The following is a 26,981-nucleotide window of genomic DNA, read 5'->3' on the forward strand; positions in this document are numbered from 1 at the left end:
TGACGAAAACATGACGATTTTCGGCAATCTTAAATGAAAAGAAAAAATCCTAATTTGGATGACTGTTGGAGAAGGAATAAAGAACTTATCTGATTGGAGTCACTGGCATCAATGATCAGGGTATGCATTTTGGATTAATCAACCCAGTCTTTTTAACCAATCTCTTTTTTCGATTGTTTCATTTTGTTTTCCCAAAATTTCCATAACCCAACTTTACTTTCACCAATTTACAAACCTTGTTCGACTTGCAGTATCCAAAAGAGTTTTCACCGACAAATCTTCCTCATTTGTTCATTTCTTAATTCCTTTTCGCCTTATGGTGTCTGCGAAGGTTTTCACCAATAAGACTCTCTCATTTTTCTTTCTCTCAGCTTCTGTCGCCTCATGGTGTCCGTGAGGGTTTTCACCTATAAGACTCTCTCATTTTCATTACTTCTTCTTGTTTGGACCAAAGTGTTATGAATCATCTTCATTTGTTTGACTCGGCGTTCTTTCTAAGATTGGTCGAAAGGTCTTTTGGTATGTGGTTGGAATGAAAAGGTATCAAAAGTTAAACAATTTTGATAGGGGTTAAAAATTACAACCCTTGGAATCATTTTTCTTATTTGCCAACACAATTACTGCCCCAGTTTCTTGATTGGGGTCTCTTGATGTTTCCTTTTGTGCACATTATGCATATTATGCACCCTATGACCGAGCCGTGAGGCACCTACGTATCCTCTTTGAGGAATCAGGTCAAACGTAGTTCACTACAATAATAGTGATTTTCTATTTTTCTTTTCTTTTTTTTTTGTATATTTTTTTTATTTGACTTTCATTGATTCCAAGAGAGGGTAAGAAAGAAACGAGTGTGGCTCAAAGGGGAAACAAAGGGTACAATGTTTGGATAGCAGAATAAATTACCTTTGTCATTCCAATCTTCGAAATAATGCCGAATACAAACATTTAATAACTTATACCAAGGAAAAATCATGCATAATATCTCTTTACCGCATCAGAATTGATAGCCATGTCTATGCATTTTCCTTCAATATCTGTTAAACATAATGCACCATTGGATAATACTCTGGTTACCAGGAATGGTCCTTGCCAATTCGGGGCAAATTTGCCCTTTGCTTCAGCCTGATGTGGAAGAATACGTTTCAGCACATGTTGACCCACTTCAAACTTTCGGGGACGCACCTTTTTGTTGTATGCCCTTGCTATTCTTCTTTGATATAATTGGCCATGACATACTGCTGTCAATCGTTTTTCATCAATCAAGTTTAACTGTTCCAGACGGGTTTTGACCCATTCATCATCATCAATCTTAGCTTCGGCGATGATCCGAAGGGAAGGAATTTCAACTTCTGCAGGAATTACTGCCTCAGTGCCATATACCAACAAATAAGGAGTTGCTCCTACTGAAGTGCGAACAGTAGTGCGATATCCCAACAACGCAAATGGTAATTTTTCGTGCCATTGTCTGGAACCTTCTACCATTTTCCGAAGTATCTTCTTTATGTTTTTGTTGGCTGCCTCGACTGCTCCATTCGCCTTGGGCCGATATGGGGTAGAGTTGCGATGTATAATCTTAAACTGTTGGCATACTTCCCTCATTAAGTTACTGTTAAGATTAGCACCGTTATCTGTGATGATCACCTTTGGGATTCCGAATCGACATATGATATTTGAGTGAACAAAATCGACCACAGCTTTCTTGGTCACTGATTTGAATGTTTTGGCCTCAACCCATTTGGTAAAATAATCAATGGCTACCAGAATGAACCTGTGCCCATTGGATGTTGTCGGCTCAATTGGTCCAATCACATCCATGCCCCAGACGACGAAGGGCCATGGTGCCAACATTGTATGCAACTCAGATGGTGGAGAATGAATCAAATCCCCGTGTATCTGGCATTGATGACACTTGCGTACAAAACTGATACAATCTCACTCCATGGTAAGCCAATAGTAACCGACTCGGAGAATTTTCTTTGCCAACACATATCCACTCATGTGGGGTCCGCAAACTCCTGCATGTACTTCAGACATGACAGCCGTAGCTTGTCTGGCATCTATGCATCTTAACAATCCAAGGTCTGGTGTTCTTTTATACAAAACTCCTCCGCTTAAGAAGAATCCATTTGCCAATCGCCTAATGGTTCTCTTTTGATCCCCTGTGGATTGTGCTGGATATATCCCAATTCTGATATACTCTTTGATGTCGTGGAACCATGGTTCACCGTCAAATTCCTCCTCAACCATATTGTAGTAAGCGTGCTGATCGTGGACTTGAATATGTAGTGGATCCACATAAGCTTTGTCCGGATGGTGCAACATTGATGCCAGGGTAGCCAATGCATCGGCAACCTCATTATGGATCCTTGGAATATGCTGGAACTCCACTGATTGAAACCGCTAACAAAGATCATGTAGACATTGTCGGTATGGTATGAGCTTCAAGTCTCGGGTTTCCCATTCTCCTTGAATTTGATGTACCAGAAGATCTGAATCTCCCATGACTAAGATTTCCCGGATACCCATGTCTGCAGCTAGCCTTAACCCCAAAATACAAGCTTCATGTTCAGCCATATTATTGGTGCAATAAAATCGAAGTTGAGCCGTAACAGGATAGTGATGCCCTGTTTCAGAAATAAGTACAGCTCTTATCCCGACTCCTTTCATGTTAGAGGCCCCATCAAAGAAAAGCTTCCAGCCAGGTTTTTCAATTTGATCCATCTCATCGATATGCATTATTTCTTCGTCGGGAAAATAGGGGTTTAATGGCTCGTACTCCTCGTCGACCGGGTTTTCGGCTAGATGATCGGCCAATGCTTGGGTTTTCATTGCAGTCCGAGTCACATAGATGATGTCAAATTCTGTGAGCAATATCTGCCACTTTGCAAGTCTCCCCGTTGGCATAGGTTTTTGAAAAATATATTTCAACGGATCCAGACGCGAAATGAGGTAAGTAGTGTAGGATGACAAATAGTGTTTCAATTTCTGAGCTACCCAAGTTAGGGCGTAACATGTCTTCTCCAGATGAGTATACTTAACCTCATAGGCTGTGAATTTCTTGCTAAGGTAGTAGATAGCCTGTTCTTTTCTGCCGGTGAGGTCATGTTGCCCCAATACACAACCAAAGGAATTTTCTAAGACCGTCAAGTAAAGAATCAAAGGTCTTCCTGGCTCTGGCAGAACCAGCACGGGTGGATTTGACAAGTATCCTTTTATCTTATCAAATGCTTCTTGACATTCGTCAGTCCACTTGACCGCAGCATCTTTCTTCAACAATTTGAAAATAGGCTCACAGGTTGCCGTGAGCTGAGCAATAAACCTGCTGATGTAATTCAACCTCCCTAACAAACTCATTACTTCAGTTTGGTTCCTTGGAGGTGGTAGTTCTTGGATGGATTTGATCTTTGATGGGTCTAGCTCGATGCCTCGCCGACTGACTATGAATCACAACAGCTTTCCAGATGGAACACCAAATGCGCACTTGGCAGGGTTAAGCTTGAGGTTGTACCTGCGAAGTCTCAAGAAGAATTTCCTCAAATCCCTAACGTGGTCGGCCTGATGCTTTGATTTTATGATCACATTATCCACATATACCTCAATCTCCCTATGTATCATATCATGAAACATCGTGGTCATTGCTCTCATGTAGGTTGCCCTGGCGTTCTTCAAACCGAATGGCATTACCCGGTAGCAATAAATTCCCCATGGTGTGATAAATGTCGTCTTCTCCGCATCTTCTTCATCTATTAGAATTTGATGATACCCGGCATAACAATCCACAAAAGATCCTATCTCATGCTTGGCACAATTATCGATCAAAATATGGATATTAGGTAATGGGAAATTATCCTTTGGACTTGCTTTGTTGAGATTGCAATAGTCGACGCATACTCTGATCTTGCCGTCTTTCTTTGGCACAAGAACGATATTAGCCAACCAAACAGGATATCGAGTAACTCGAATGACCTTTGCCTCCAACTGTTTGGTGATTTCTTCTTTAATTCTCACACTCATATCAGGCTTGAATTTTCTTAATTTTTGCTTGACAGGAGGCACCATTGGATCAGTGGGCAACTTGTGAACCACTAAATCAGTGCTCAAACCTGGCATGTTGTCATACGACCATGCAAAAATATCTTTGAATTCTATGAGTGCTTTAATTAACTCTTCTCGGATCTTTGGTTCGAGATGGACACTTATTTTAGTTTCTCGGATATTATTCGTGTCCCCTATGTTGATGTCTTCGGTATCACTCAGGTTAGGTTTGGTTTTTTCCTCAAAATGAATTAACTCTTTACTAATCTTTTCGAAAGCCTCATCCTCATCATATTCTGATTCATAATCACAATATACTTCTTGAATTATTATTTCGGAATCAGATTGACTTTTAAGACTGGGTTGAGGATTCCTCATGCATGCCATATCACTAGAGCCAGCGTAAAAAGAACTGTACAGAAAAAGAAAAAAAGAAAAGAAAAATATCAGGAATGATAATGAAAGGGAAACTGTATTTTATTGGATGATGAAAGATAACAAGGTTCGCACACTTCAAACAAACTGTAAGATAAACATTGGGATTACAACCCTGAGGTAACCCAAACAAACTGAAGGAAAATCAAAATAAACTACCAAGACTCCTTTCGAATAGGGAGAGGAGTGGCTTTCCAATTATTAAGCCTTGTCTCTGGCCCGACGAATTGCACTTCTGTGTTGCTAGAACCTTCACTGCTTTCCACCATATTCACATCGTCAAACAATTTCTCGAATCTTTCAATTAATTCCTCCTCAGGATTGACCAAGGATTTAGGAATCGTTGTTATCGGGTGATTTTTAGCACCGATCTTGATAAAAGACTTTGATAGATGTGAGACTGGTTTTGGAAGAACCCATGCCTTTTGTTTCAGTTTTCTGGCCTTTCTCACGTCTGTGACAGTGGGTATGAATCCCAAACCAAATGTTCCCCAGTTCTCGGGGAGAGATTCTGGTTGTATAATTCCTTGCAAAGATGAGCCCAAACCTTTGCCGGGTACAAAACCATTTTTTAACATTTCATAGGCTACCATGACTGATGCAGAGGTTGTCTGTGGATTCGGAAGGTACTTTCCCTCTGGAATTTTCTCTACCGACACTGTGTCGGACACTTGGTAAACCCATGGTTTCTGGTCATTTTCTATTCCCTCGACTGGTACAATGGCACCGCTGCGAGCATTTAAACTATCTTCCCCATGCACAACTATTTCCTGTTTATTCCATTCAAATTTGACTACCTGGTGTAGTGTTGACGGGACTGCTTTAGCAGCATGGATCCATGGTCAACCCAACAGCAAATTATAGGAAACAATTATGTCCAGCACTTGAAACTTCATTGTGAATTCAACTGGCCCTATTGTCAGCTCCAGCACTATGTCGCCAAATGAATCTCTACTTCCACCGTCAAACCCCCGTACGCAAATACTATTCTTCTGGATCCTCTCCTCTTTGATTTTCAACTTGCCCAGAGTGGAGAGATGGCAGATATTTGCGCTTGACCCGTTATCAATCAATACCCGTGTTACTACGGAGTTTTCACATTTCAATGTGAGGTAAAGAGCTCTATTGTGCTCAGTACCTTCCATAGGCAGTTCATCATCAGAAAATGTGATTCTGTTTGCCTCAAAGATTTTGTTGGCTATCTTTCCCAAATGATTCACGGAGATCTTATCAGGAACGTGTGCCTCATTCAGGATTTTCATCAAAGCTTGACGGTGCTCCTCTAAATGGATCAGTAATGACAATAATGAAATTTCAGCGGGCGTCTTTTTCAATTGATCCACAACAGAATAGTCATGGAGCTTCATTTTTCTCAAAAATTCTTCCGCTTCTTCTTCCATCATAGCCTTCTTTATTAGTGTTGGATTTTTAGTTTTTCTTAACTCCTCGGGAGTGAAACATCTTCCCGACCGAGTCAAGCCTTGTACCTCACAGACTTCTTCCTTGACTTCTTTTCCTTTATACATTACCGTTACCCGTTCGTAGTTCCATGGAATGGATTTGTTGCTGATCACTGGTAACTAGGTTACCGGCTTGATAATGACCCGATCTATACGGGCTCCCTCCACGACTACAATGGGTTTGTTGGCAACCCATGGTACAATTACTTTTAATCCTTCCTGCTTTGTAGCAACTTTGCTTGAAGATCCCTTCTCAAATACCACAGATGGTTCATCACCATTTTTGTTTTGCTCAGGCACCGACTTCTCCTCTGTTAACTGCTTAACTGGCTTGGTTTCATGAGACCTAATCATCATGACGGTTTGCGATGGCTTCTTTGTTTCCCCATCAACCCGTACTATCTCTATCATATTGGCCTCCTGATGGGTTGACATTGGATTTTTGTTGATATTGGGAGCTTCGGGGGTTTGAACTTCAATTTTGTTAGTATCAATCAGCTCTTGTATAGCATTCTTCAAATGCCAGCATTTTTCTGTATCATGGCCTGGTGTACCGGAACAATATTCACAGCTTATGGTGTAGTCCAGATTCTTTGGAGGAGGATTGGACAGCTTGGATTGTATAGGCCTTAGCATGTCTAGCTGTCTCAACCTATGGAACAGACTAGTGTAGGATTCACCCAATGGAGTGAAGGTTTTCTTTTTCTGTTCCCTTTCTCCCCTGAATGCTTGCCTAGGCCTAAAATCTGGTCCGGGGTAGGCTTGTGGGTAAGTACTTGGTATGGCAGGGGCACGCCAATGAGTGTGAGCAGGTGGTTGATTGTATGCTTGTGCATGATTGATGGAAAGATGAGGTTCCGACGGGTGATAGTAGTGTTGGGGTGAATTGTGGTGGTAAGTTGATTGGTGGGATCGATGTTGATTGTAGTAATGAGGTGAACCTCCGGATCCTGACCAAGTTCCTGAATCAACCACCGCTGCTTCCTCCCTTTTCTTTCTTCCAATTCCTCCTACTCCGCCTTGAATAGCTTGAGTAGTCGCCTTAATAGCCGAATAACGCATGATTTTATTTGTCTTGAGGCCTTCTTCCACCATACCTCCCATCTTCACTACTTCGTTGAATGATTTTCCTACCGCCGAAACCAAATGGGCATAGTAAGTTGGCTCCAGGGCTTGTAAGAAGTAGTCTACCATTTCACTTTCCTTCATAGGAGGATCCACCCTTGCTGCCTGTTCCCTCCACCGGAAACCATACTCTCTAAAACTTTCATTGTGCTTTTTCTCAAATTTTGTCAAAGATAGTCGATCTGGGATGATTTCCAGATTGTATTGGAAGTGGTAAGCAAATGCCTATGCTAGGTCATCCCAGGTGTACCATCTCCCATGGTCCTGGCGTGTATACCACTCTAAAGCTGATCCGCTCAAACTTTGACTGAAGTAAGCCATCAATAATTCGTCTCTTCCCCCAGCTCCTCGCATCTTGCTGCAGAATCCTCTTAAGTGGGCTACTGGATCGCCGTGCCCGTTGTATAGGTCAAATTTGGGCATCTTGAAACCAACTGGCAATTGCACATTTGGGAATAAGCATAAATCCTTGTAGGCCACACTGACCTGTCCTCCTAACCCTCGCATGTCTCGGAACGATTGTTCTAGGCTTTTGACCTTTCTGAACATCTCTTCTTGTTCAGCATTTTTGGCTGGCTTGTCAATTTCAGTTGGGAGGTCAAAACGAGGAGTAGTTGAATGGATTTCGAAGGCTTTGAAGGTGGGCTCCGGAGGGTAGTATTGATTGTCCTGGGCCTGGAGTATAGGCTCACTAGGAGATTTGTGGAATGTATCCAGGGGAGGTGCTACAAAGACAGGAGTCACTGGTGGAGGATGGTATGGAACTGATTTCGGAGGTGGAGATTGCGGTGTCTGAGAGGTGGTGCCTTGGTAGTGTTGGTAGATGGGGAAATTTGGGAATAGTTTAGTGGTAAGATTATCCTGAGCTTGGGCTAGTGATGGAGCAGGGTTAGCTGGGTAAGATGGGGGTGATTGCCCTGTAGACCAGGCTCGGTACATCTCAGCCATTTACTGCTTGAGCTTAAACATTTCTTCTTTCATTTTGCCAACGTCCATCTCCTCTATCTCAATACCTGTGTCGACATCTGGAATAGACATACTTTCGGGTATCGGTCCTTTTGATCTAGTGTGATAATGATAATATGCCAGTATCTCTTAGAAAAACTAACTGCTTAAATTCTGGAAATGAGCAAACTTGTTAGTTTTGAGAGTTTAACACATATATAATGGCACGTGGAGATGCAATGTTCCTAGACAAATAACCCTTTTCTATTATGCATTTGCTCGACTGCTTGTGTCATCCCAGCTTTCTTGAAATTTTTTATTGTTACTCACTCTCAATTTATTTATTATTTTTTATGATTGTGGTCGAATCTTATAGAGATTGCCTACGTATCATGCCCCCGCATGAATCAGACCTTACGTAGTTCGGACGTAAAGCAATTGTCAACACTTTTATTTATTTTACAAAGATGGAACAGACATTACATTTGAAAAAACATTATAAAATGGTTTAAAACTTGACACAAACCCAAATCAAACAAAAGACATAACTCTCAATAGTTGTGAACATGCTCCACTTCCCACTTTTGTTTTCAATCATTGGATCATCTGCTCATGGTGGGGCTTGACCCGGGTGTCCTCCCAGTGTACGATACATTCTTTCTAACTCCATCGCCAGATGACGGGCGAAAATAGGTGCGTGCTCTATAAACCTTTCACAATCCATCCCTTGGCAGTTTACATAACTTTGAGATGTGTAAACCGCTAAATTATGGATTTGTGCCCTGAAGTCTTGGAGACGTTGGTCTTGGTTTTGCAGTTGATGTTGGCGAGTGGTGGCTATATCTCTGATACGGTCTTCACGATCTAAAGCTGACTCTAATTGAGCTCGGAGTCTGGCCTGATCGAGTCTTGCTTGTGCTCTTTCTCTGTCGATGTCTGCATGCTGATGCTCTCTGTTGTATCTTCTCGCTTCTTCCAGTTGTGCATGAAATTGGGCTTCTTAATGTATCCAACGGTCTTTTTCCTTCTTGAATTATGCCCTGTCTTCTTCGGATTGCCTTACTTGGCGTTCCTTATTAGATTTGGCCTCTTCGTTTAATTGTTGGATTCTTTCTTTAGCTTTGCTCAACGCTTTTCGGTTTTTGCCAAAATGGAATCATAATCTTGCATTTTTTCAAAAAGACTGGCGATGATTTTTTGATCCTTCCAACTCCTCATTGGTGTTTCGGAAGCTTTCTTCATTTTTTGACATTGAGCGTGAAGATTTTTATTCTCACAAGCTAAACTCTTCTTCTCGCCTTCTGCTTCTTGTGCTTGCAAATCTTTCTCCAAACTGAGGCTCCTCAGATTTTCTTTTAGGGCATGGATAGTTGCTTTGTACCCTTTTTCCTTTTCTCCCCAAATCAACCGCTCTTGGATTTTGTCGTTAAAGGTTTGAGCATGGGGTCTTTTTGTTGGCCTTTTTAGATCGGGTTCTGGTGCATCATCCACGCGGGACCGTTTCTCAAACCACCTTGTATATCCTGGATTTATCTCGCCCTTTGTAGTGTCTGGAACTTGAGTATCATCTTTCAAGTATCGACATCCATTCCACATTTGCTGAATTAAAGCCTCGGGAAGAGTGGCTTCAGGGTGTAACTCGATTACTTGCATACTCAAATCTTCATCATCAGGAACTACTTGGTATCTCCCTAGTTGTCTTAAAACTCTTTGTGGCGCATATGGCTGGATGCTTCTCAATCCCAATAGTAGTAAATAACTATTTGAGGTTGACATGTGTATCACTTCCCTTACCGGGAGCCATCCCAAAGTCCACTCGATTCGACTTGCCGTTAAAGATCTTAGATGAAATACCCAGGCTTCGACCCTTTCTGGTGTCTTATAATCCTTTGTTCTTTCTTCATAACTCTCGATGAAATTATCATGGCTTGGACCAAACTGTATGAACTTAGGGTGATGTTGGAGATGTTCAATCATCCACATTTGCAACAAAATTTTGCACCCTTCGAAGATCGGGGCAAGGGTGTGATTTTCCTTGGTAGTGAGGACCTGTACGACTTTCGCTGTGCGAATATCAATTGTTCGTTCTTTGTTAGGGAAGACCATGATTCCTAGAAAAGCCACCATGAAGGCGAAGCGACGGTGAATCTGTCAGGTGTCTTTGTTCTGCTTGTTAGTAAGGCCCTTCTCATGAATTTCAAATCCATCTGGCTTTCCGAACCTTGAATGTAGGAAGTTGAAAGAACAACACCCGTTGATAATGTTGCTTTTTCTGATTTGATTACTGATGTTCAGGAGCCCAAAGAATCGATGCACTGAGGGAGCTTTTGGGAATATAAGACTTTGGTTTCTTAAATCTCCGTCAAAACCGGCATATCCCGCTATCTCTTCTAATGTAGGAGTAAGCTCAAAATCAGAGAAGCAAAAGACATTGTGAACAGGGTCCCAGAAAGTTACTAATGCCGCAATCAAATCATCACGTGGTTTAACTTTCATAATATCTGTGAGAGTTCCCAAATGTTTAATGACCCATTTTTGACCATCTTCTCCTAACTCATGCCACCACATCTGAAGCCGAAATAGAAACTCATCTGCATTTGCGGACGGTGGGTTTTGGGTAGTGCTCATTTTGTGTCTGCGATTAATTTTAACAAAAATCAAGACTCATTTTGAAAACAGACACTCATAAAAAATCATTTTTTTATATATATATATTTTCAAAACTTTAAAACTATTTTTTGGGAATTTTCTAAAAAACCCATTTTATTCCTTGGCTCTCAATGATTCCTCGGCTCTCACAATGATTTTTTTTTTCAATTAAGCTAGTCAACAAGCACATACGAGGCAAATGAGTGCACAAGTAGCAAATAGGATGCATCAGGATGGTCTTTTCATTTCGGGTTCACCTGTCCTAGACAGACCCAACCCGTGTGTTGAGTCTCCAAGGCCAAATGTACATGATGCAAATAGACGTTTCCTACTAGGGATCCGGCACATGGCTGAGTTATTCTAAGTGAAAAACCAGAGGCAGATTGTTCTAAACCTGGCTTACCCAAACGAACAATTTGAGCCGAAGTGGGGGCAACGTACCGGGAGCACGAAAGTCTACCCGGCCTAGTTACTTGTCCCAACTTCGTCTTATTTGGTATGACTTTAACAGAAAGGTGGGCCACGCGCACGTGTGCACCATAAATTCAGAAGACTCAGAAAGAAGGGGGTTTCGTAGCAATTGTATATACACAATTCAAATAATATTAAAGCAGTAAAAACATCATTTAGCATATTAGGCATATATCATGTAAACATCAGATAATAAATAAAGCCAACTATAACAGTTATTTTAAGCTCGAATTCTTAAACCCTGAACCAGTGGTTCTGGGTTAACACTTGGTCCCCAACAGAGTCGCCAGAGCTGTCACACCTCCTACTTTCCGCCCCCGGCGAGGGTGCGAAGGGAGTTTTCTCCAGTTAAAGGACAGTCGAAACGGGATTTGTTTATTTGTTTCAGAGTCGCCACCTGGGAATTTTAAGGCGTCCTAAGTCACCGGTTTTAATCCCGAATCGAGGAGAACATGACTCTATTTGTTATTCTGCGAACCAGAAATCTGAGTAAGGAATTCTGTTAATCCGGGAGAAGGTGTTAGGCATTCCCGAATTCCGTGGTTCTAGCACGGTCGCTTAACCATTTCTATATTTGGCTTAATTATCTTGATTTGTTAAATACATTTTTTATTGCATGATTTTTTTTTGTTTACCGCTTTAGATTGTTTATAAATATAGACCCTTAAACGAATCACGCGTACGTATATTCGTGTTATATATTTTTTATGAACGTGAAGAATCGTGTCACGCATACGTGTACACAATAAGATTGATAATGTTATTTTTTGTTTATTTTTATTATAAAAATAGACTTATGTTCGAAATCGTGCTTAGAATAAAATTAAGAACGTTCGTCGCTCTTATATAATTAAATAGTGAACCGCACATATCGGGTTATATTAATATTGATATTCTCCAAAGAACCCCCTTTTTATTAAATGTTCGCTCGAAGTTGCGCGAACGCATAATCCGAATTGCTTTTAGAAATATAATCAGGTTACGCGAACGCATCCCTAATCACGCAAAATTTTCTTAATAGTAGTATAGATTTTCCACAAATTGTTTATTACTTCCATATATTTTATATGAAAGTCATGAGAAATCACTATTTGGGACGCCTCTAAATTCCTCGAAAAGAATTCACAAATTATTGAATGTTGACCGCAAATTATATTTTTCGCGTAAGAATTATATTTCTCCAAGCCATTCAAATTTTAAAGAGTAAAAATAAACGTGGGATTAATACTACCATTCTTTCCGTAAATACAATATATGCATACCCAAAAAAGTGAATTGCATATAAAACTAGGAAAAAGAATTAATTTGATAAACAAACTAATAGTTTTCGAAGAAATTATATCTAAAGCGAACTCTATTTTTGTACATTTTTTGACTTAGATGGGGCGATTCGTATTCGCAAATCCCATCTCCTTCTCATCTACTTGTTTTTAGTCCAAAGTTATAATTATTCGGTTAATTTGCTTACGATGATATATAAAATCAAACCAATTTTTATTCTCGGCCTATGCATGCTATTTATGGTCACTAAATGTACCTTTTGTAAGAATTATTGACATTATTTTTTATACACTATTTTTAAGAAGTGAATTAAAATAGGAGGACCCTTTGTTGATAAGAAAGAGAATTATTCTACAAGTTGATTCAATAAAATGACATCACATATAACGTAGTTATACATCTGAACCGTTTCATAATATTCCAACATCGTGACGGCTTATATCAATTCACCTTTCACCTATAGTTATACACATAACCGTTATCATGCCATATATGAACAACATACAATTTACATCAATCTAAACAAAATCGGATTTTTGACAAGATATACTAGTAATATAGTTTCTTGATACTTCCTATTATATTCTATACTTAACCATCAATATCATAAGACTTAATTAGTGGTTAACTTTCTGCCATGTTCCCTGTCTTGACCATTCGAACATAACTACACTTAATGAAAATTTTGAAATAGATAACATTATTACAACACTTATACGAACTTCAAAAGGGAATGATTAACTAATAGTTATCATGTCAAGCATACTACTATATTAACCAACATGAAACAAAATTGAAATTTAAACTAATGAACTTAGACGAGTAGAAGACAGAATTATAATTTCAAACTTCATTTATTTAACCCAAGCAATATCAACAAACAGACCCGGACAGATTCAAGGAAAAATATGTTTCTAATTTTCTTTCCTTCTCTTCTATTTTTCTTGTTCCAGATTCTTTTTTTTTCTTAGTTCTGTTTTTCTTCCTCCTTTTCAGATTTCTATTTCTGATTTTTCTGCTCAGTTTTCTTTCTTTTATCTCCCTCTATGTATATTCTTTCTCCTGTGTGTCTTCCTAATTTTCAGATTCCTCTCCCTCTCTCTATCTGGTTCTCTCTATTTTCTCCTCCTTTTCAATCAATCTCAACTCCCCTTCTTATATAACTTAACTCCCCTAATGCTGCCCGGACCCCTTCTTTCTTTTAAAATCAGAAAATCCCACTAAAATTCTGCTTTATTACTTTAAATCCCATTATGTAAAACTTTTCCTGATTTTCAGCCCTTCCACTTTCCTTGGTTTCCCATTATTACATTAAATTATAGCCATCAACATTCCACTATAACATACTAATACTAACATATTATTCCTACTGTTTCTATCCCAGAAATACCCCTGAAATCCTACTGTTATTACTGCCCTTAGTACAAAAATCAGAATCTGATACAAAACAAATTTTATAATCTGTTCAAACTTAATTACTAACCTGCTTTCTGATTTAAACAGCTATAACCAATTTTCTTAAGCTCTGGACTAAATCTTAACTGAGAATGCAACCTTCTAACACAATTGTATCTAATCAAAACTTGTGAAATTACATTTAAACCCAACATCACAATCACACTAAACAACAGAACAATTCGAACTAACCTTGAAATAGAACTAAAATCAAACAAATGCAGGAGCATTGTAAGTATTGACACTGCCTGAAACCAACTGCTCAGAAATCAATACACAAATGTTTGATAAACTTTCTGACTTATTAAACAAGAACCAACTAATTGGCAAGAACTAATTAACTGATTACAACAAAATGATAACAGGTAAACATGTTATTACAATCAACATTATCAGAAACAAGATTTTATAATATAACTAATCGACGAACTTAATCGAGTCGATTACATACATTGTCAATAATCACAACCAACAGAAACAATGCCCCTATTTGATCACATGAACGGGTATGAGACAGAATCAAATAAACAAATAGGAAAATTACACAGACTACTAAAATAGGCAACAATATACACGTAGGAAAAAAAATAAGAAGAATACCTCTGAATCTTCAAATTTACACGGACAAAAGCTCCACTTTGGATTCGGATCTTTTGAGGCTGAACAGACTTTATTCGAAGTATTCTCAATTGAGAATACCTCGGTTAAAGTCTCTTAGACCTCAATCCCTTAATTAATCCGGACAAATTCCACGATTGGCATTTTTTAGGGTTTCAGATTTTTTTTGATCTCAAATTCGAACACTTCTAGATATGTTCGAATCAAACCAATGGTGTTTTAGGCATGAAGGAGGTCAGGTAGATAACTGGTGTGAGTTTGAGTTGAGTTGGGGTAGGGTTAGGTTTCACTCGAATCTTCAAATGAAGATTCGAGAAGCTCTGAGGTGATGCGAGGCCAATGAATAACAGATCTGTAATGAGGGTAGTTAGGGGAAGCTAGGGTGTTAATTTGGAAGTCATCGAAGAAAGTTGGATTTTCAGACCAACCTTCAATTGAAGATTCGAGACTATGTGATCTGATTCGAAGGAAACTAATACCAGATCCGTAAAGAGGGGGTTGTGAGGAGTCGAGGGTGTTAAGGTGGGGTTGTTTGGACCACCGGAACCGCCGTGAGGCGATTTCCGGTGGGCGGTGCACGGTGGTGGACGGTGGAATTCATCTGACCTCTTTGAAAGAGATGATGAACAGGACAAGGGGGTGGGGTGTTTGGTCTGGGGGCTGGGGTAGGATTTAGGCTTTTATAGGGATGGGGTGGATTGATCTTGACCGTCCGATCAAGTAAGATACACGGTCAGGATCAGCTCACTTAACCAAACGATGTCGTTTGGTTTAAGTTGAGGGAAAGGGTTGGCCCGGGGGTGAAGTGGATCGGGTCTTGGTGAATTCCTGAGGCCGTTGGATCAAGATAGATGAACGGTTCAGATCTGATAGCTTAAAACGCCGTCGTTTCATTTAAGCAAGGGCTGAACTGGACCGTTTGATTGAAACGAATCAATGGCCCAGATTTGAAGTGCCCATACGACGTCGTTTGGATTTGGTTGTATGCATACTGGACTTGGCGGGGTCTTTTGATCGTTGGGCCTGATTTTATTTAAAAATTCTTGGCCCAGATCCGTTTTGCCCATTTAATCAACTCTTTTCATTTTCTAATTTTGTTCCTTAATTATTAAATTCCTAATTTTAATTATAAAAACAAAATTACCCTTACAAAAAATATTAATTACCTTTTAACAACTATTAACACATAGACAAAACACTAAACACACAATGACACATTTAAATGACAAAAATAGAATAAATACATATTTTTTGTGATTTTCCCTTTTAATTCTTAGATGCATAATTAAATCCTAGCATGCAACATGTATTTTTTTTTCATTTAACTATGACAAAGTAAACATTTACGGACACAACACAAATAATTAATAAATGCCTCATAAATTCTAAAAATTGCACACTAAGAAAACAATTATTTGTGATTTCTTTTAGAGTAGTTCTTGTGAGGCAAAAATCCCGTGCTCACAATTATTTTGAGGATCACGTGTGACATTGAATAATACACGTGCCTTCTATTTAATCAGCAAAAAAAACAAATAAATTTCTTAAAATTCCCTGGGAATGATACATAAAAAAGAAGTTGCAATTCACATGTACACAATGTAGATAAAAAACAAATTAAGAAAAGAATACGATGAAATGTGAATGAAAACAATTGGACAAAAATTTAGGACAATCCTTTTGAAATTGTGGTATGTACGGCAACCGGGAGTTCCTCCGATCAACTTATTCCTCTTTTTCATTTTTCTCACTACGAATACCCTATTTCATTTTTATTTTTATTTTTAAATAATTATTAATTATATGTTTCTACGGTCAAAGTACATATCATAGACGGAAAGATAGTCAAAAGTAATGTGATTCAAGCATAAAATAAAATATAAAAAAAGGGAATAGATTTGCATTTTCCACATGGCCCTCATGTGGGGTAAAGCAAATTAAAGGGGAAATAGGAAATTAAATAGTCTGGTAATAAGTTTGTGTTGTATAGATTGGAATTGTAATTACTTTTCAAATGGGCAACATCGGGGTATTTGTATCTATACCCGCTTTTTGTATCACGTTTTAATTTGTGTCCGTTTTGCAAAAAAATTGCAAGCGTACCCGCTTTTTTGCATAACTTCAGCATACGGGGCTGAAGTAGCAAAGGCAATCACGCAAAACTTCAGCATTCTAGTAGCCGGACCTGAAGTTCAGCTTTAGAGCTAAAGTTTTTGTTTTGTAACTGTCGAACTTCAGCTCTAGAGCTAAAGTTTTTGTTTGTAAGCTTCAGCTCTAGAGCTGAAGTTTTTGTGTTGTAACTGGGAAACTTCAGCTCTAGAGCTGAAGTCTGAGGCAATCACTACTGTTTTTGGTATTTCGCGGTTGATCAACTAGAAAGAAAAGAGAACTAAATAACTTCAGCTCTAGAGCTGAAGTTTTTGTTTTGTAACTGTCGAACTTCAGCTCTAGTTCTCTTTTCTTTCTAGTGTTTGTGTGTTCCAGTTCTTTTCTTTCTTCTTCAGCTTCTGCTTTTTTGTCTTTCGTTTTGCAATTTTAAACTCCAGTTATTTCTTGCTTACTGAATTATTAATACTCTTGAATTCAAATTTTATTTTAAACAAGTTCCCTTCTAAACCTACCTGATAAAGATAAAGAACTATCAATATACAAGCGTATTCAGCATAAATTCTTATTATGAGTAGAACAACAACTTCAAAGGTATTATATTACAGAATACAGATGTACATTTAAAGTAAACATAAATTGTTTCAATGTGTGCTGAGCACCAAAAATAAATACGTACTACATAAAAGGTAAAAGTTAGAAGGAGGAGGAGAAAGGGGAAGGAGGAGGAGAAAGAGGGCTGAAGTTATTTAAAAAGTCGGTACAAGTTAAAAGTTTAAAAAAAATGGGTATAGGTTAAATGAGGGAGACCAAATAGGGCCTCGTGTTTTACAACATCGGGTAATTATTTTGGCCCTGATAGGCACTGTGCGTTATTTCCTCTTGAAAAAATCAGACTCGCCATTTTCAATTTTAGTTCCGCAAGTCTAAATTGGATTATGAGGCGATTAAACTTTAAAAACTTTATCAATTTAGGCTATTTTTTAAAAAGGAGTTCTCCAAACGGCTATTTGTGCACTTTGTCAAACAAATAGACACAAAGACCACTAATTTTTAGTTTATTTTATGGTTGATTGTCCGTGGACAATGTCACTTTAAATTATTATTTTAGTTTTCTATCATTTGCTCCTCTTTATTTTAGTATGCTCCAGTGATCCAATCTTCTTCATCTGGTCGCAGTAGATCAATATGGATCCGATAATCTGTTGGGTGTATATTCATGGATGGATAAAATTACATTTTACTCTTATAAAATGTAAATGATCCCGTAGGTGTATAGGTCAAAATCTGACCACGGTAGCCGACCCAGTTGGGTTTCCGCCTAAGTGGCGGACTAACGAGAGACATCACAACCTACTTCGGTCTAAGCACTCACAGTGTACATTAAGCTAAAAACAATATTCAAGTAACGATAAAAACGGTCACATCGTGAAGGTACATCGGCCAAAGAAGATAGCAAGGGCCCCAGGACTATATATAGGGGGAACTCTCGCAGAGAAAGGGAGCTTTTTGTTTTTTCTCTCTCTATTCTCTCCTTCTATTTTCTTCCAAAAAAGGATGCAAAATTGATCATCTTCTCTGTCTCGTGAAAGAAGAAATGACAAATATCAATAAAGATTGTTCGCTCTTATTTTATTCTACTTAATATTTTCTGATTCATTTTCAGATCTAGGGTTTATTATGCTTGACTAAGATTAACCTCATCATCATCATTAGTTGTTTTAATCATAAAGGTTTTGACATCTTTTGGTCAAACAGTAGGTTGGGTAGCTTTTATTATCTCCTTTTCCATTTGGATTTTTATTCTCTTAATGTTTTGGAGTATCCGGATAATTATATATGTGCCAATCTGGATACTGACAGATATAATACTATTTACTCTATAGCTTACTCAAGGCAATTATGGGTGTATAGTAAGGATGTGCTAACTTGAAAAAATAGTTAGAAATCTGCAGCTGGTTAAACTTACCAAAGATGTAAAATTCTTTATGTATCAGTTTAAAAGAATTGAACCTCTTTTCTTTTTTAGAGGGGGAGGAACTTCTTTTTTCCTTATTGAGCAGAGGTTCAAACTCGTCCTTTTGTAATTTAAATATTAGCTACTGAATACTTGACTTTGTCCTTGAGATAATGGGGAGGAAACATGGGAACATTGGATGATCAAATATGAATTGGACGGTATAGATTCAAGATTCTAAGGTGTACATGATTGGAAGGAACCTACAAATAGAACACAAGGATGTGTCGACAGGAAAAAATGTGGGAAAAGAATGTAAAATGACATTTAACACAGACACATTTACCTTTTGCGGATTGGAATATAATTATGCTTGGGAAAAGGGGTATTTGCCTTTTGATTATAGTAGCATCATATGAAAAATAAGCCAATGATGATAACATATTATAAGGATATAATTCAAGTTTTATTTACTGACAGTATAAAAAATATTTACATAATCATATCATTCATTATGTATAACATGCTATCACAAGTATTGATAATATATACTTAGTAGTATAACATATTGATAAAGTAAAAAAATGTATATACCTTATCCTAAGGAGTAAGGATATATAGCGGATAGGACACAATGCTTTAGAGTAGAAAGAACAAAGAATCACACTACAAAAAAAGTGTGGTAATGTTGCCCGGCTCGGCAAGAATAGAATCATTTTCTTTTTATCCTTTTGGTTCATTATATAGATAGATGTGTATACACAACTGCTACTACTTCTACAGCACAAAACAAAGTCTATCAATCAATGGAAAAAGGAGGCAAGATTCATAATTCTCAATCACGGAACATATATAGCGTCTTCAACTTCATCATCAACACTATTTGGGTGACTATGGGTAATAATCATCCAACAGTATTTTATGATCACTCTACAAACCAAGTCCCTATTGAATCACCAACTGATTTAAATGGTGATATAGAGATTGAGTTCAGGCATTTGGAGATAGTTGGTGGAAACAACAAAGAGAAAGGAACAAAGAAGTTTGTGAGCATCAAAGAAATAGCTCAAGAAAGAAGTGAAACTAAGCAAATTCCTGGTGCAGCAGCAAGGAGGCCTTCTCTAAATGTGACTTCCAACATTAATGAGAAGACAGAAGCCTTTATAAATAGTAAGAAGGAAGCTTTACGCAGGTCTTACACCGAAAACGACAAGAAAGCTTAGCTACCATATAACAGAGATTCTGGTTTCTTGATTTTGCCTCATCTGATTATGTTCTTTGATCAACTGTTGTGTTATGCATAACAATTTTAATTAAAGCTATTGCTTTGCAAGTATATTGATCAACCAATGATTTTTATTTCTCGCTAATACTTGTCCTCTTCTTCTGTTCTGTCATTGTGAATCAAAAACTAAACACAAATAGGATGTTTATTTCAAGTAAACTCTCTGCAGTATGTTCATAGCGTTAATTGGTAAAGACAATTCCTGCATTAAGCATCATGCAGAGTCATCTGAACGAGCAAACTTGAAAGAATATAGGAGAACAGAACATATTGAGTCTTATAGAAAGGACCTAATTAGCAGCAGGCTTGTACTAATTTAGTGTAGTACAATAACATAATCAAATTGAAAAACAATAGAACAAATCATAGTTGCTGTGATTATCAGAGAGCCATCAGCGATCTTATTTAGATAGCCATTATTTCCATTTCATAAACTATAAAGAGGAATCAGGGGATTTCTTTGCTTCTGGCTATTCTTGATTACATAAATTATCATGTGCTAGAAGCTAATAAAATAATCTTCCATCCTTCCTCCTCCTCTTTTCTTACTAAATTAGAAAACAAACACAAGTATCTATTCTTTTTTTTTTTTGATAAAATTTCCCCTTTTTTCTTCATTTTTTTTCCCTCTTTTTTTTTTTTTTTACTTATCTGATGTTTGCTTCTCTTCCTAATGTAAAATACACTTCCCTCAAACCTTATATATTTAACCTGTGCCCTAGACAAAAGCGGATGCAGCCTATATTCAATGGGTTCAACCGAATCTAGTCATTAAAATTTCAACAAATATTAAATTTTGAATCCGTAGTTTCAGAAATACAATTTGTTTTGTACTAAAAACCTTAAAGATTGATGAACCCATCAAGTTTATATCCTTATATATATTTCACCATGTATCGACACGTTACTCCTCGAATGAATGTCTGGAGGAACGATAAAGATCGTAAGGAGCCCACAAATGATCAACACTACATGGTTTTCTTGAATCCAATCTCAACCATGGCTTACCTTTGCCACTCCAATGGAGTAGGCTAATAGGCCCAGGATGCAAACTCCTGCATTTACCTTCAATATTATCACCACCTAATCCATGTTGGTTCCATCTATGATCAATTGGCATTATATTTCCTGCCCATACAAGCAAGAATGGAGGCATAGAACCCAATTGATATATCCTCTTTTGCTTCTGCACAATCATCCAATCCTCAACTCTCTTTGTATAATTTCCTTGTCTCCACTTATCCACATCCATTACCATCACCCCCGTGTTAAAATAGCATGGTTTTCGCTGCTCAAATGTTCTTGGCATATATGGATCAGACCAAAATGTTTCTGTAAAATAAGTGGTAAAATTTGCATGACAATATTCTGGTGCAGCCAAAACTTTGTCACCTAAATCAACCTTCCATAATTTAGCAATGTCATCAACCATGACAAGGTCAGAATCAAGATAAATTACGCGTTTCACTTCATCAGGAATCAAATTAGCCAAGTATATTCTTGCATAATTCAAGGGTTGGTCTAAAGCTTGGCGTATAGACTTGGAAATTAGGCCACGGACCCTGTGGACATCAAAGATGTAGACCTTAAAGCTGAGGTAGGGAAATGTGGACTTAATGCTTGAGAATACCTCGTGTTCATGTCTTACCCATAGAAAATGAAATGTTACATTTTCAGGGCAAGTGGAATGTTGGAGAATTGATAACAAAGCAGCCATGGTACCTCTTAAATAATTAGCATCAAGGGTCATGGCCACGTGAATCCGGTCTGTGGCCAAAGATCCACATGTCTCCCCATTGCGAAAAGCAGGTGCCTCGCGGAAGACAGAAAAGTTTGATCCACCCGGTCCATTTGCCACCTCCGGTTGATCAATAGGTTTTTGTAGAATGGCAAGGCGAACATTGGTGGTGGTGATCAAGGAGGTTTGATGGGAAAGCAAGAGAGACAGGAGGCCAAGGAGAGGAAGAGAAGAAGAAAGGCTCCAAAAGGCCATCCAGCTCTTTGCATTTGAAATAATAATGTTAAGTTTAGGAAAAAGGAAAGAGAATTATCAGCCATTGAAAGCTGGTTAAGAGAAGGTTTAGGAGAGGTTACAAATGATTGATTCATAAGAAGAAGAATTTTTTTAAAAAGTTGGTAGGATTGTGAGGGAGAGAAGAAGCTGCGGAGAATTCTTCTAATGACCTCTGCCTTATTTTCTACATATATTCCATTCCCCTCCATTTGTATCACAAAACAATACTAGTATTTAACTAGCAATTCATTTTCATAGATTGACAAACGCTTGCCATTTATATTTTAAAGGATACGTAACAAATACTTACTCTTTAAAAGTCATAAATTAAACTAACTATATATATACCTAAAAATACTTACTTTTACTAACAATACGCCATTTTAAAGGAATTTATGAACTATTTTGATACATAATTATTTGATACTTACTAATTTTAATCTCATACTTTTGTAATGTAATTTGAAGGTAGTAACAGTGGTACTATTTGTAAACAATAAATTTGCGTCGAGAAAATAAAATCAAGACCAAAAAATATTGCAACAATCATAGTATTTTATTTCAAATATTTGAGTGTTACAATCTCTATGAATCCTCTGATTCTTCTTTTCAATAGTAAATAAATTCAAGGGCCTTTGAGCTTAATCTTGAATATGTAGTTGTTGCCACGAACGATGATCTTGTTCTTGAGCTTTAGCTTGATTGCTTGACTTGACTTTGATTGGTTCTTCGTTCTTGAGCTTGAACTTGATTGCTTGAAGCTTAGCTTGAAACTTGTGGAGAATTTGTAGTGTTTGATCCACAAGCTCTTTCTTGCTTCTTGTTATAACTTTTGGTGTCTTTTCTGAGTTATGAAGACCCTATTTATAGTGGTTGGAGGGAAGAGTTGTGATGAGAACAAACTCTTTCTGACCAATCATATCGAAGCGTGACAAGGCCACATTTGATTGGCCAAAACATGTCACTTGCACGCGTGGCGCGGTTTCGTTGGCCTTCTAATGTGACTTGGCATGCCTTGTCATTTCGACACATGGCATGATCCTATTGGCTCTTCCATTTGACTTGGCATGCCACGTCATTACACGCGTGGCACCAAACTGGGCCTCTAGGAAGGATATCTTGGGCCTAATGAAGTGCGCTCATCACTTGTATCCAAATTAAATGGGCTAGCTTAATGGATTCAGACTTATTTATTTAAGGATTTTTTCATTCATATACACTATTTGAAACTTTATTACCCTTAATGTACATGTTTAGCTAATTATCAGGCATAAACAAGTTTTGTTTATAAAATATATACAACCCACCTTAAAAGGCTCTCAAATTCATTATTTGTGCCTTCGATCAAGGGATTTAGTTACGCCCTTTTCCTTCTTTTTTCTCTTCTTCTCTTTCCTTATTTTTCTCCAATCATCGGCGGTGCTCGTCAATTGGTACGCCCTTTGCTTTTAAATTTCTCCATTCTCGTAGCCTTCATTCTACTAGCATAATTACATGTTTGATCGCAAAATTGGAAAGTGAAGCTGCTTTAGTTGCGAATAAGCTTCCATATTCATCCACGCTGATTTGGAACAAATTAAGAAGTAGCAGTTGTCAGCAAACACTAACAAAGTCAACCCAGAAAAGATACAAAAAAGAAATAAAAAGTAGTTGTTAAAATCAAAAGACAAATGGAAATTTTTATGTTAAAATTTTTGACAGAACAGAATTATTTATGATATGAAGTAGCACGAACAACGGAAAAGATTCAGTGATGTGACCTACTTAACAAGCAAACTGGAATCAAAGAAGGAATCCTTTTCTCTGGTGGGGGTGCCTTTTATATAATAAGTCTTTTGTATATTTTATATCTGATTTATATATAGTAAAAGTAAATTTTATACAATTAATTATTTAATATATAATTTATCTACAACTTTCACACATTATTTCTACCCAATACAACTACAATAATATACAACTTAAATAAAATTTTATACAATATGTCTTTTGTATATTTTGTATCTGATTTATATATAGTAAAAATAAATTTCATACAACTAATTATATATTATACAACTTATCTATAATTTTCATAGATTATTTCTACTCAGTTATATACAACTACAATATCATACAACTTAAATATAATTTTTATACAATGTTGTTCAACTTTCATACAATAGTTAAATAAAAAAAAATATATAAACAACAAAATACAATTTTTTTTACAATATACAATAGTTAAATAAATAAAAGAAAAATATATAAACAACAGAATACAATTTTTCTACAATTTTACTACAATTTCGTAAATATAATGTATATCATGTCTTCTTCTTCTTCTTCTTCTTCTTCGAGTTTCAATTTGAAATTCAGCCAAAATCAAGTCTAATCTTCACCAAAACACCCTCAAAATTGAGATATAAACTCCAAACCATATTCCCAATTATTTGCAACAACACCCAATCCAAATAAATAATAAATTTTCAAAACCCAAATTCGAATTCAAAGTTTCAAAGCTTTTTAATGGTTGTCAATGGTCGAATTACTGCTCTCTTTTCCTTTGCTTTATGTTGGCATGTAAATTTATTGAATTCACATTCGATAAAAATTTTGAATTATATTTTAAATATGCTAGTCCGAATAACTTATGGGCTAATATAATTTAATTAATTATTTAAGTCCAATAAATATTGACTGGGCTAGCCCATTTAATTGAGCTAAAGTGATGAGCCCACTTCATTAAGCCCAAGATGTCATCTTCCTAGAGGCCCAGTTTGGTGCCACGTGTCAAATGGCGTGGCACACCAAGTCAAACGGAAGAGCCAATGGAATCATGCCACGTGTCAAAATGACTAGGCATGCCAAGTCACATTAAAAGATCAATGAAATCGCGCCATATGTGCAAATGACATGTCCTGGCCAATCAAATGAGGTCATGTCACACTTCAATCTGATTGGTCGGAAAGTGTTTGTTCTTATCACAACTCCTCCCTTCCACAACTATAAATAGAGGTCTTCATAGCTCAGAAAAGACACCACAAGTTATAGCAAGAAGCAAGAGAGAGATCGTAGATCAAACGTTGCAGATTTCTCTAAAAGCTACAAGCATTCAAGTGTTCTAAGGATTAAAAGATCAAGACGAAGATTCAAGAACAAGCTGCAAGCCCTTGGATTAAAAAATACGTCAAGATCAAAATCAGGCCTCAAGAACTTGGATTAAAATAAAATTAAATTCAAGATTAAGCTCAAAAGCTCTTTTATTTACTGTGAAAAAGTAGAAATAGAGGATTCATAGAGATTGTAACACTCAAATATTCGAAATAAAATACTACGATTGTTGCGATATTTTTCGATCTTGATTTTATTTTTTCAACGCAAATTTATTATCTACAAATTCTGGGACGCCCCAGTGGGACATTCTCTACCTCTCATCTCAATTTTTCAATCACCAAAGTCCAAGAACATTGAAATGGCTTCGAAGAAAATCAACTCCAGATCAACATCCACCAAGGCTACTAACTCCAGGTTCTATGTTGATGTGGAAAGCATCCTCGATGTTACCTTTGGAAGCTTCAGACCAGTTACGATGAGCAAAGCAAGCTCTTTAGGACAACAAGCACCCCAAGTGTCGTCCGCATCAACCTCTGTTTTCGAATCTTCATCCTCAAAAGGAGCAAGATCTTCCACAAACACACCTGAAGGAGGAAGTGATGTTGTTGAAAAGATCAAGAAAACTCTTGCTCTTCTTGACCTCTCCGGGTCCAAGCACTCTAATGTGAAGGAAGATGATGATGCTTTAAGTGATGGATCATCCCCACTTACACCACATAGAGTGAGCCAATCAAGGATCAATCTGTGTGAAATCCATGCTACTCTCCATCGTCCACAACAATCATGTAAGCCATGGTGACAAACACTTCATCTGTGGAGGAGCAATTGGCAAACTTGACGGAAGCAATCGCTGGCTTGACCAAATGCATGCAAAATCAAGAGGCTAATTGACAAGTTAACAAACAGGGTGGGAATCTTGATGGAAGAAGAATCCACCCATGCACCCGGCAAGCTCCCAGAAGTCTTAGAGAGTGACTCTCCCCCAAGAAAAGTAGCATCAACTAAGGCTATCCATGTCTCATCTGAAGGGATGATTCTAATCAATCAACTGAAGGAGTTCATTGAAGGAACCATTAAGAACAAATATGAAGTTGCTGCCAAATCCTCCCTTACATATGCAAAGTCGTACACTACAAGGGTCTATATGAAGATGCCTGCTGGCTATCACTCCAAAGTTTCAACAATTTGATGGTAAAGGTAACCCAAAGAAACATGTGGCGCACTTCGTGGAGACGTGCAACAATGTTGGGACTTATGGAGATTACCTCATCAAGCAGTTTGTCTGCTCGCTAAAAGGAAATGCTTTTGACTGGTATACAGACCTCGAGGCTGGATCTATAGATAGCTGGGATCAACTAGATCAAGAGTTCCTCAATTGCTATTATAGTACGAGACGTACTGTGAGTATGATAGAACTTATAAATACTCATCAACGAAAGGGGGAACCAGTTATTGACTTTATCAATCGTTGGAGGAATGCAAGCCTCAACTGCAAATACAGGCTTAGCGAAGCTTCAGGTATAAAGATGTGCATCCAAGGCATGCATTGGGGACTGCGCTACATCTTGCAAGGTATCAAGCCTAGCACATTTGAAGAACTTGTGACTCGTGCCCATGATATGGAGTTAAGCATGGCCTCCACTGGAAATGAAAGGTTGCCTATCTATGAGCCTCGCAAAGGCAACGACAAGCAAGAAGTCAGGAAGTGAGGCAAGTTCGTACCCAAGTCTGAAAACAAAGAAACTATGAATGTCAACATGTCATCTGTGAAGTTCACGACGAATGTGAGCAAGAATCAAAGTATGAAATCCACTTTTTTCAAGATAAGCCAAGTAGAAAGTTGACTCTAAAAGAAATGCAAGAGAAAGAGTACCCATTTCTGGATTCTTATGTGCCATCCATTTTCGAAGAACTCCTCGAGTTGAATCTCATTGAGCTTCCGGAGATGAAGTGACCAAATGAAGCTGGGAAAATGAATGACCCAAATTACTGCAAATATCACCGACTTGTAAGCCACCCTCTGGAGAAGTGCTTTGTCTTCAAGAACAA

General features: G+C 37.7%; 1 protein-coding gene across 1 annotated transcript; it reads right to left on the reverse strand.

Annotated features, from left to right (window-relative positions):
- Window positions 1–20,593: 20,593 nt before the first annotated feature.
- LOC107801680 (putative galacturonosyltransferase-like 4) lies at window positions 20,594–21,859 on the reverse strand. Its single transcript, XM_016625041.2, has one exon. It carries the CDS (start codon window positions 21,813–21,815, stop codon window positions 20,727–20,729), a length of 1,089 nt encoding a protein of 362 aa, XP_016480527.1. The 5' UTR covers window positions 21,816–21,859; the 3' UTR covers window positions 20,594–20,726.
- Between the last annotated feature and the right edge of the window lie 5,122 nt (window positions 21,860–26,981).

This window comes from Nicotiana tabacum, chromosome 22 (assembly GCF_000715075.1).
Source record: "Nicotiana tabacum cultivar K326 chromosome 22, ASM71507v2, whole genome shotgun sequence".
Lineage (NCBI taxonomy): Eukaryota > Viridiplantae > Streptophyta > Magnoliopsida > Solanales > Solanaceae > Nicotiana > Nicotiana tabacum.

Coding starts and splice junctions, on each gene's coding strand:
- LOC107801680 (XM_016625041.2), bottom strand. CDS start 21,815: ATGGCCTTTTGGAGCCTTTCTTCTTCTCTTCCTCTCCTTGGCCTCCTG.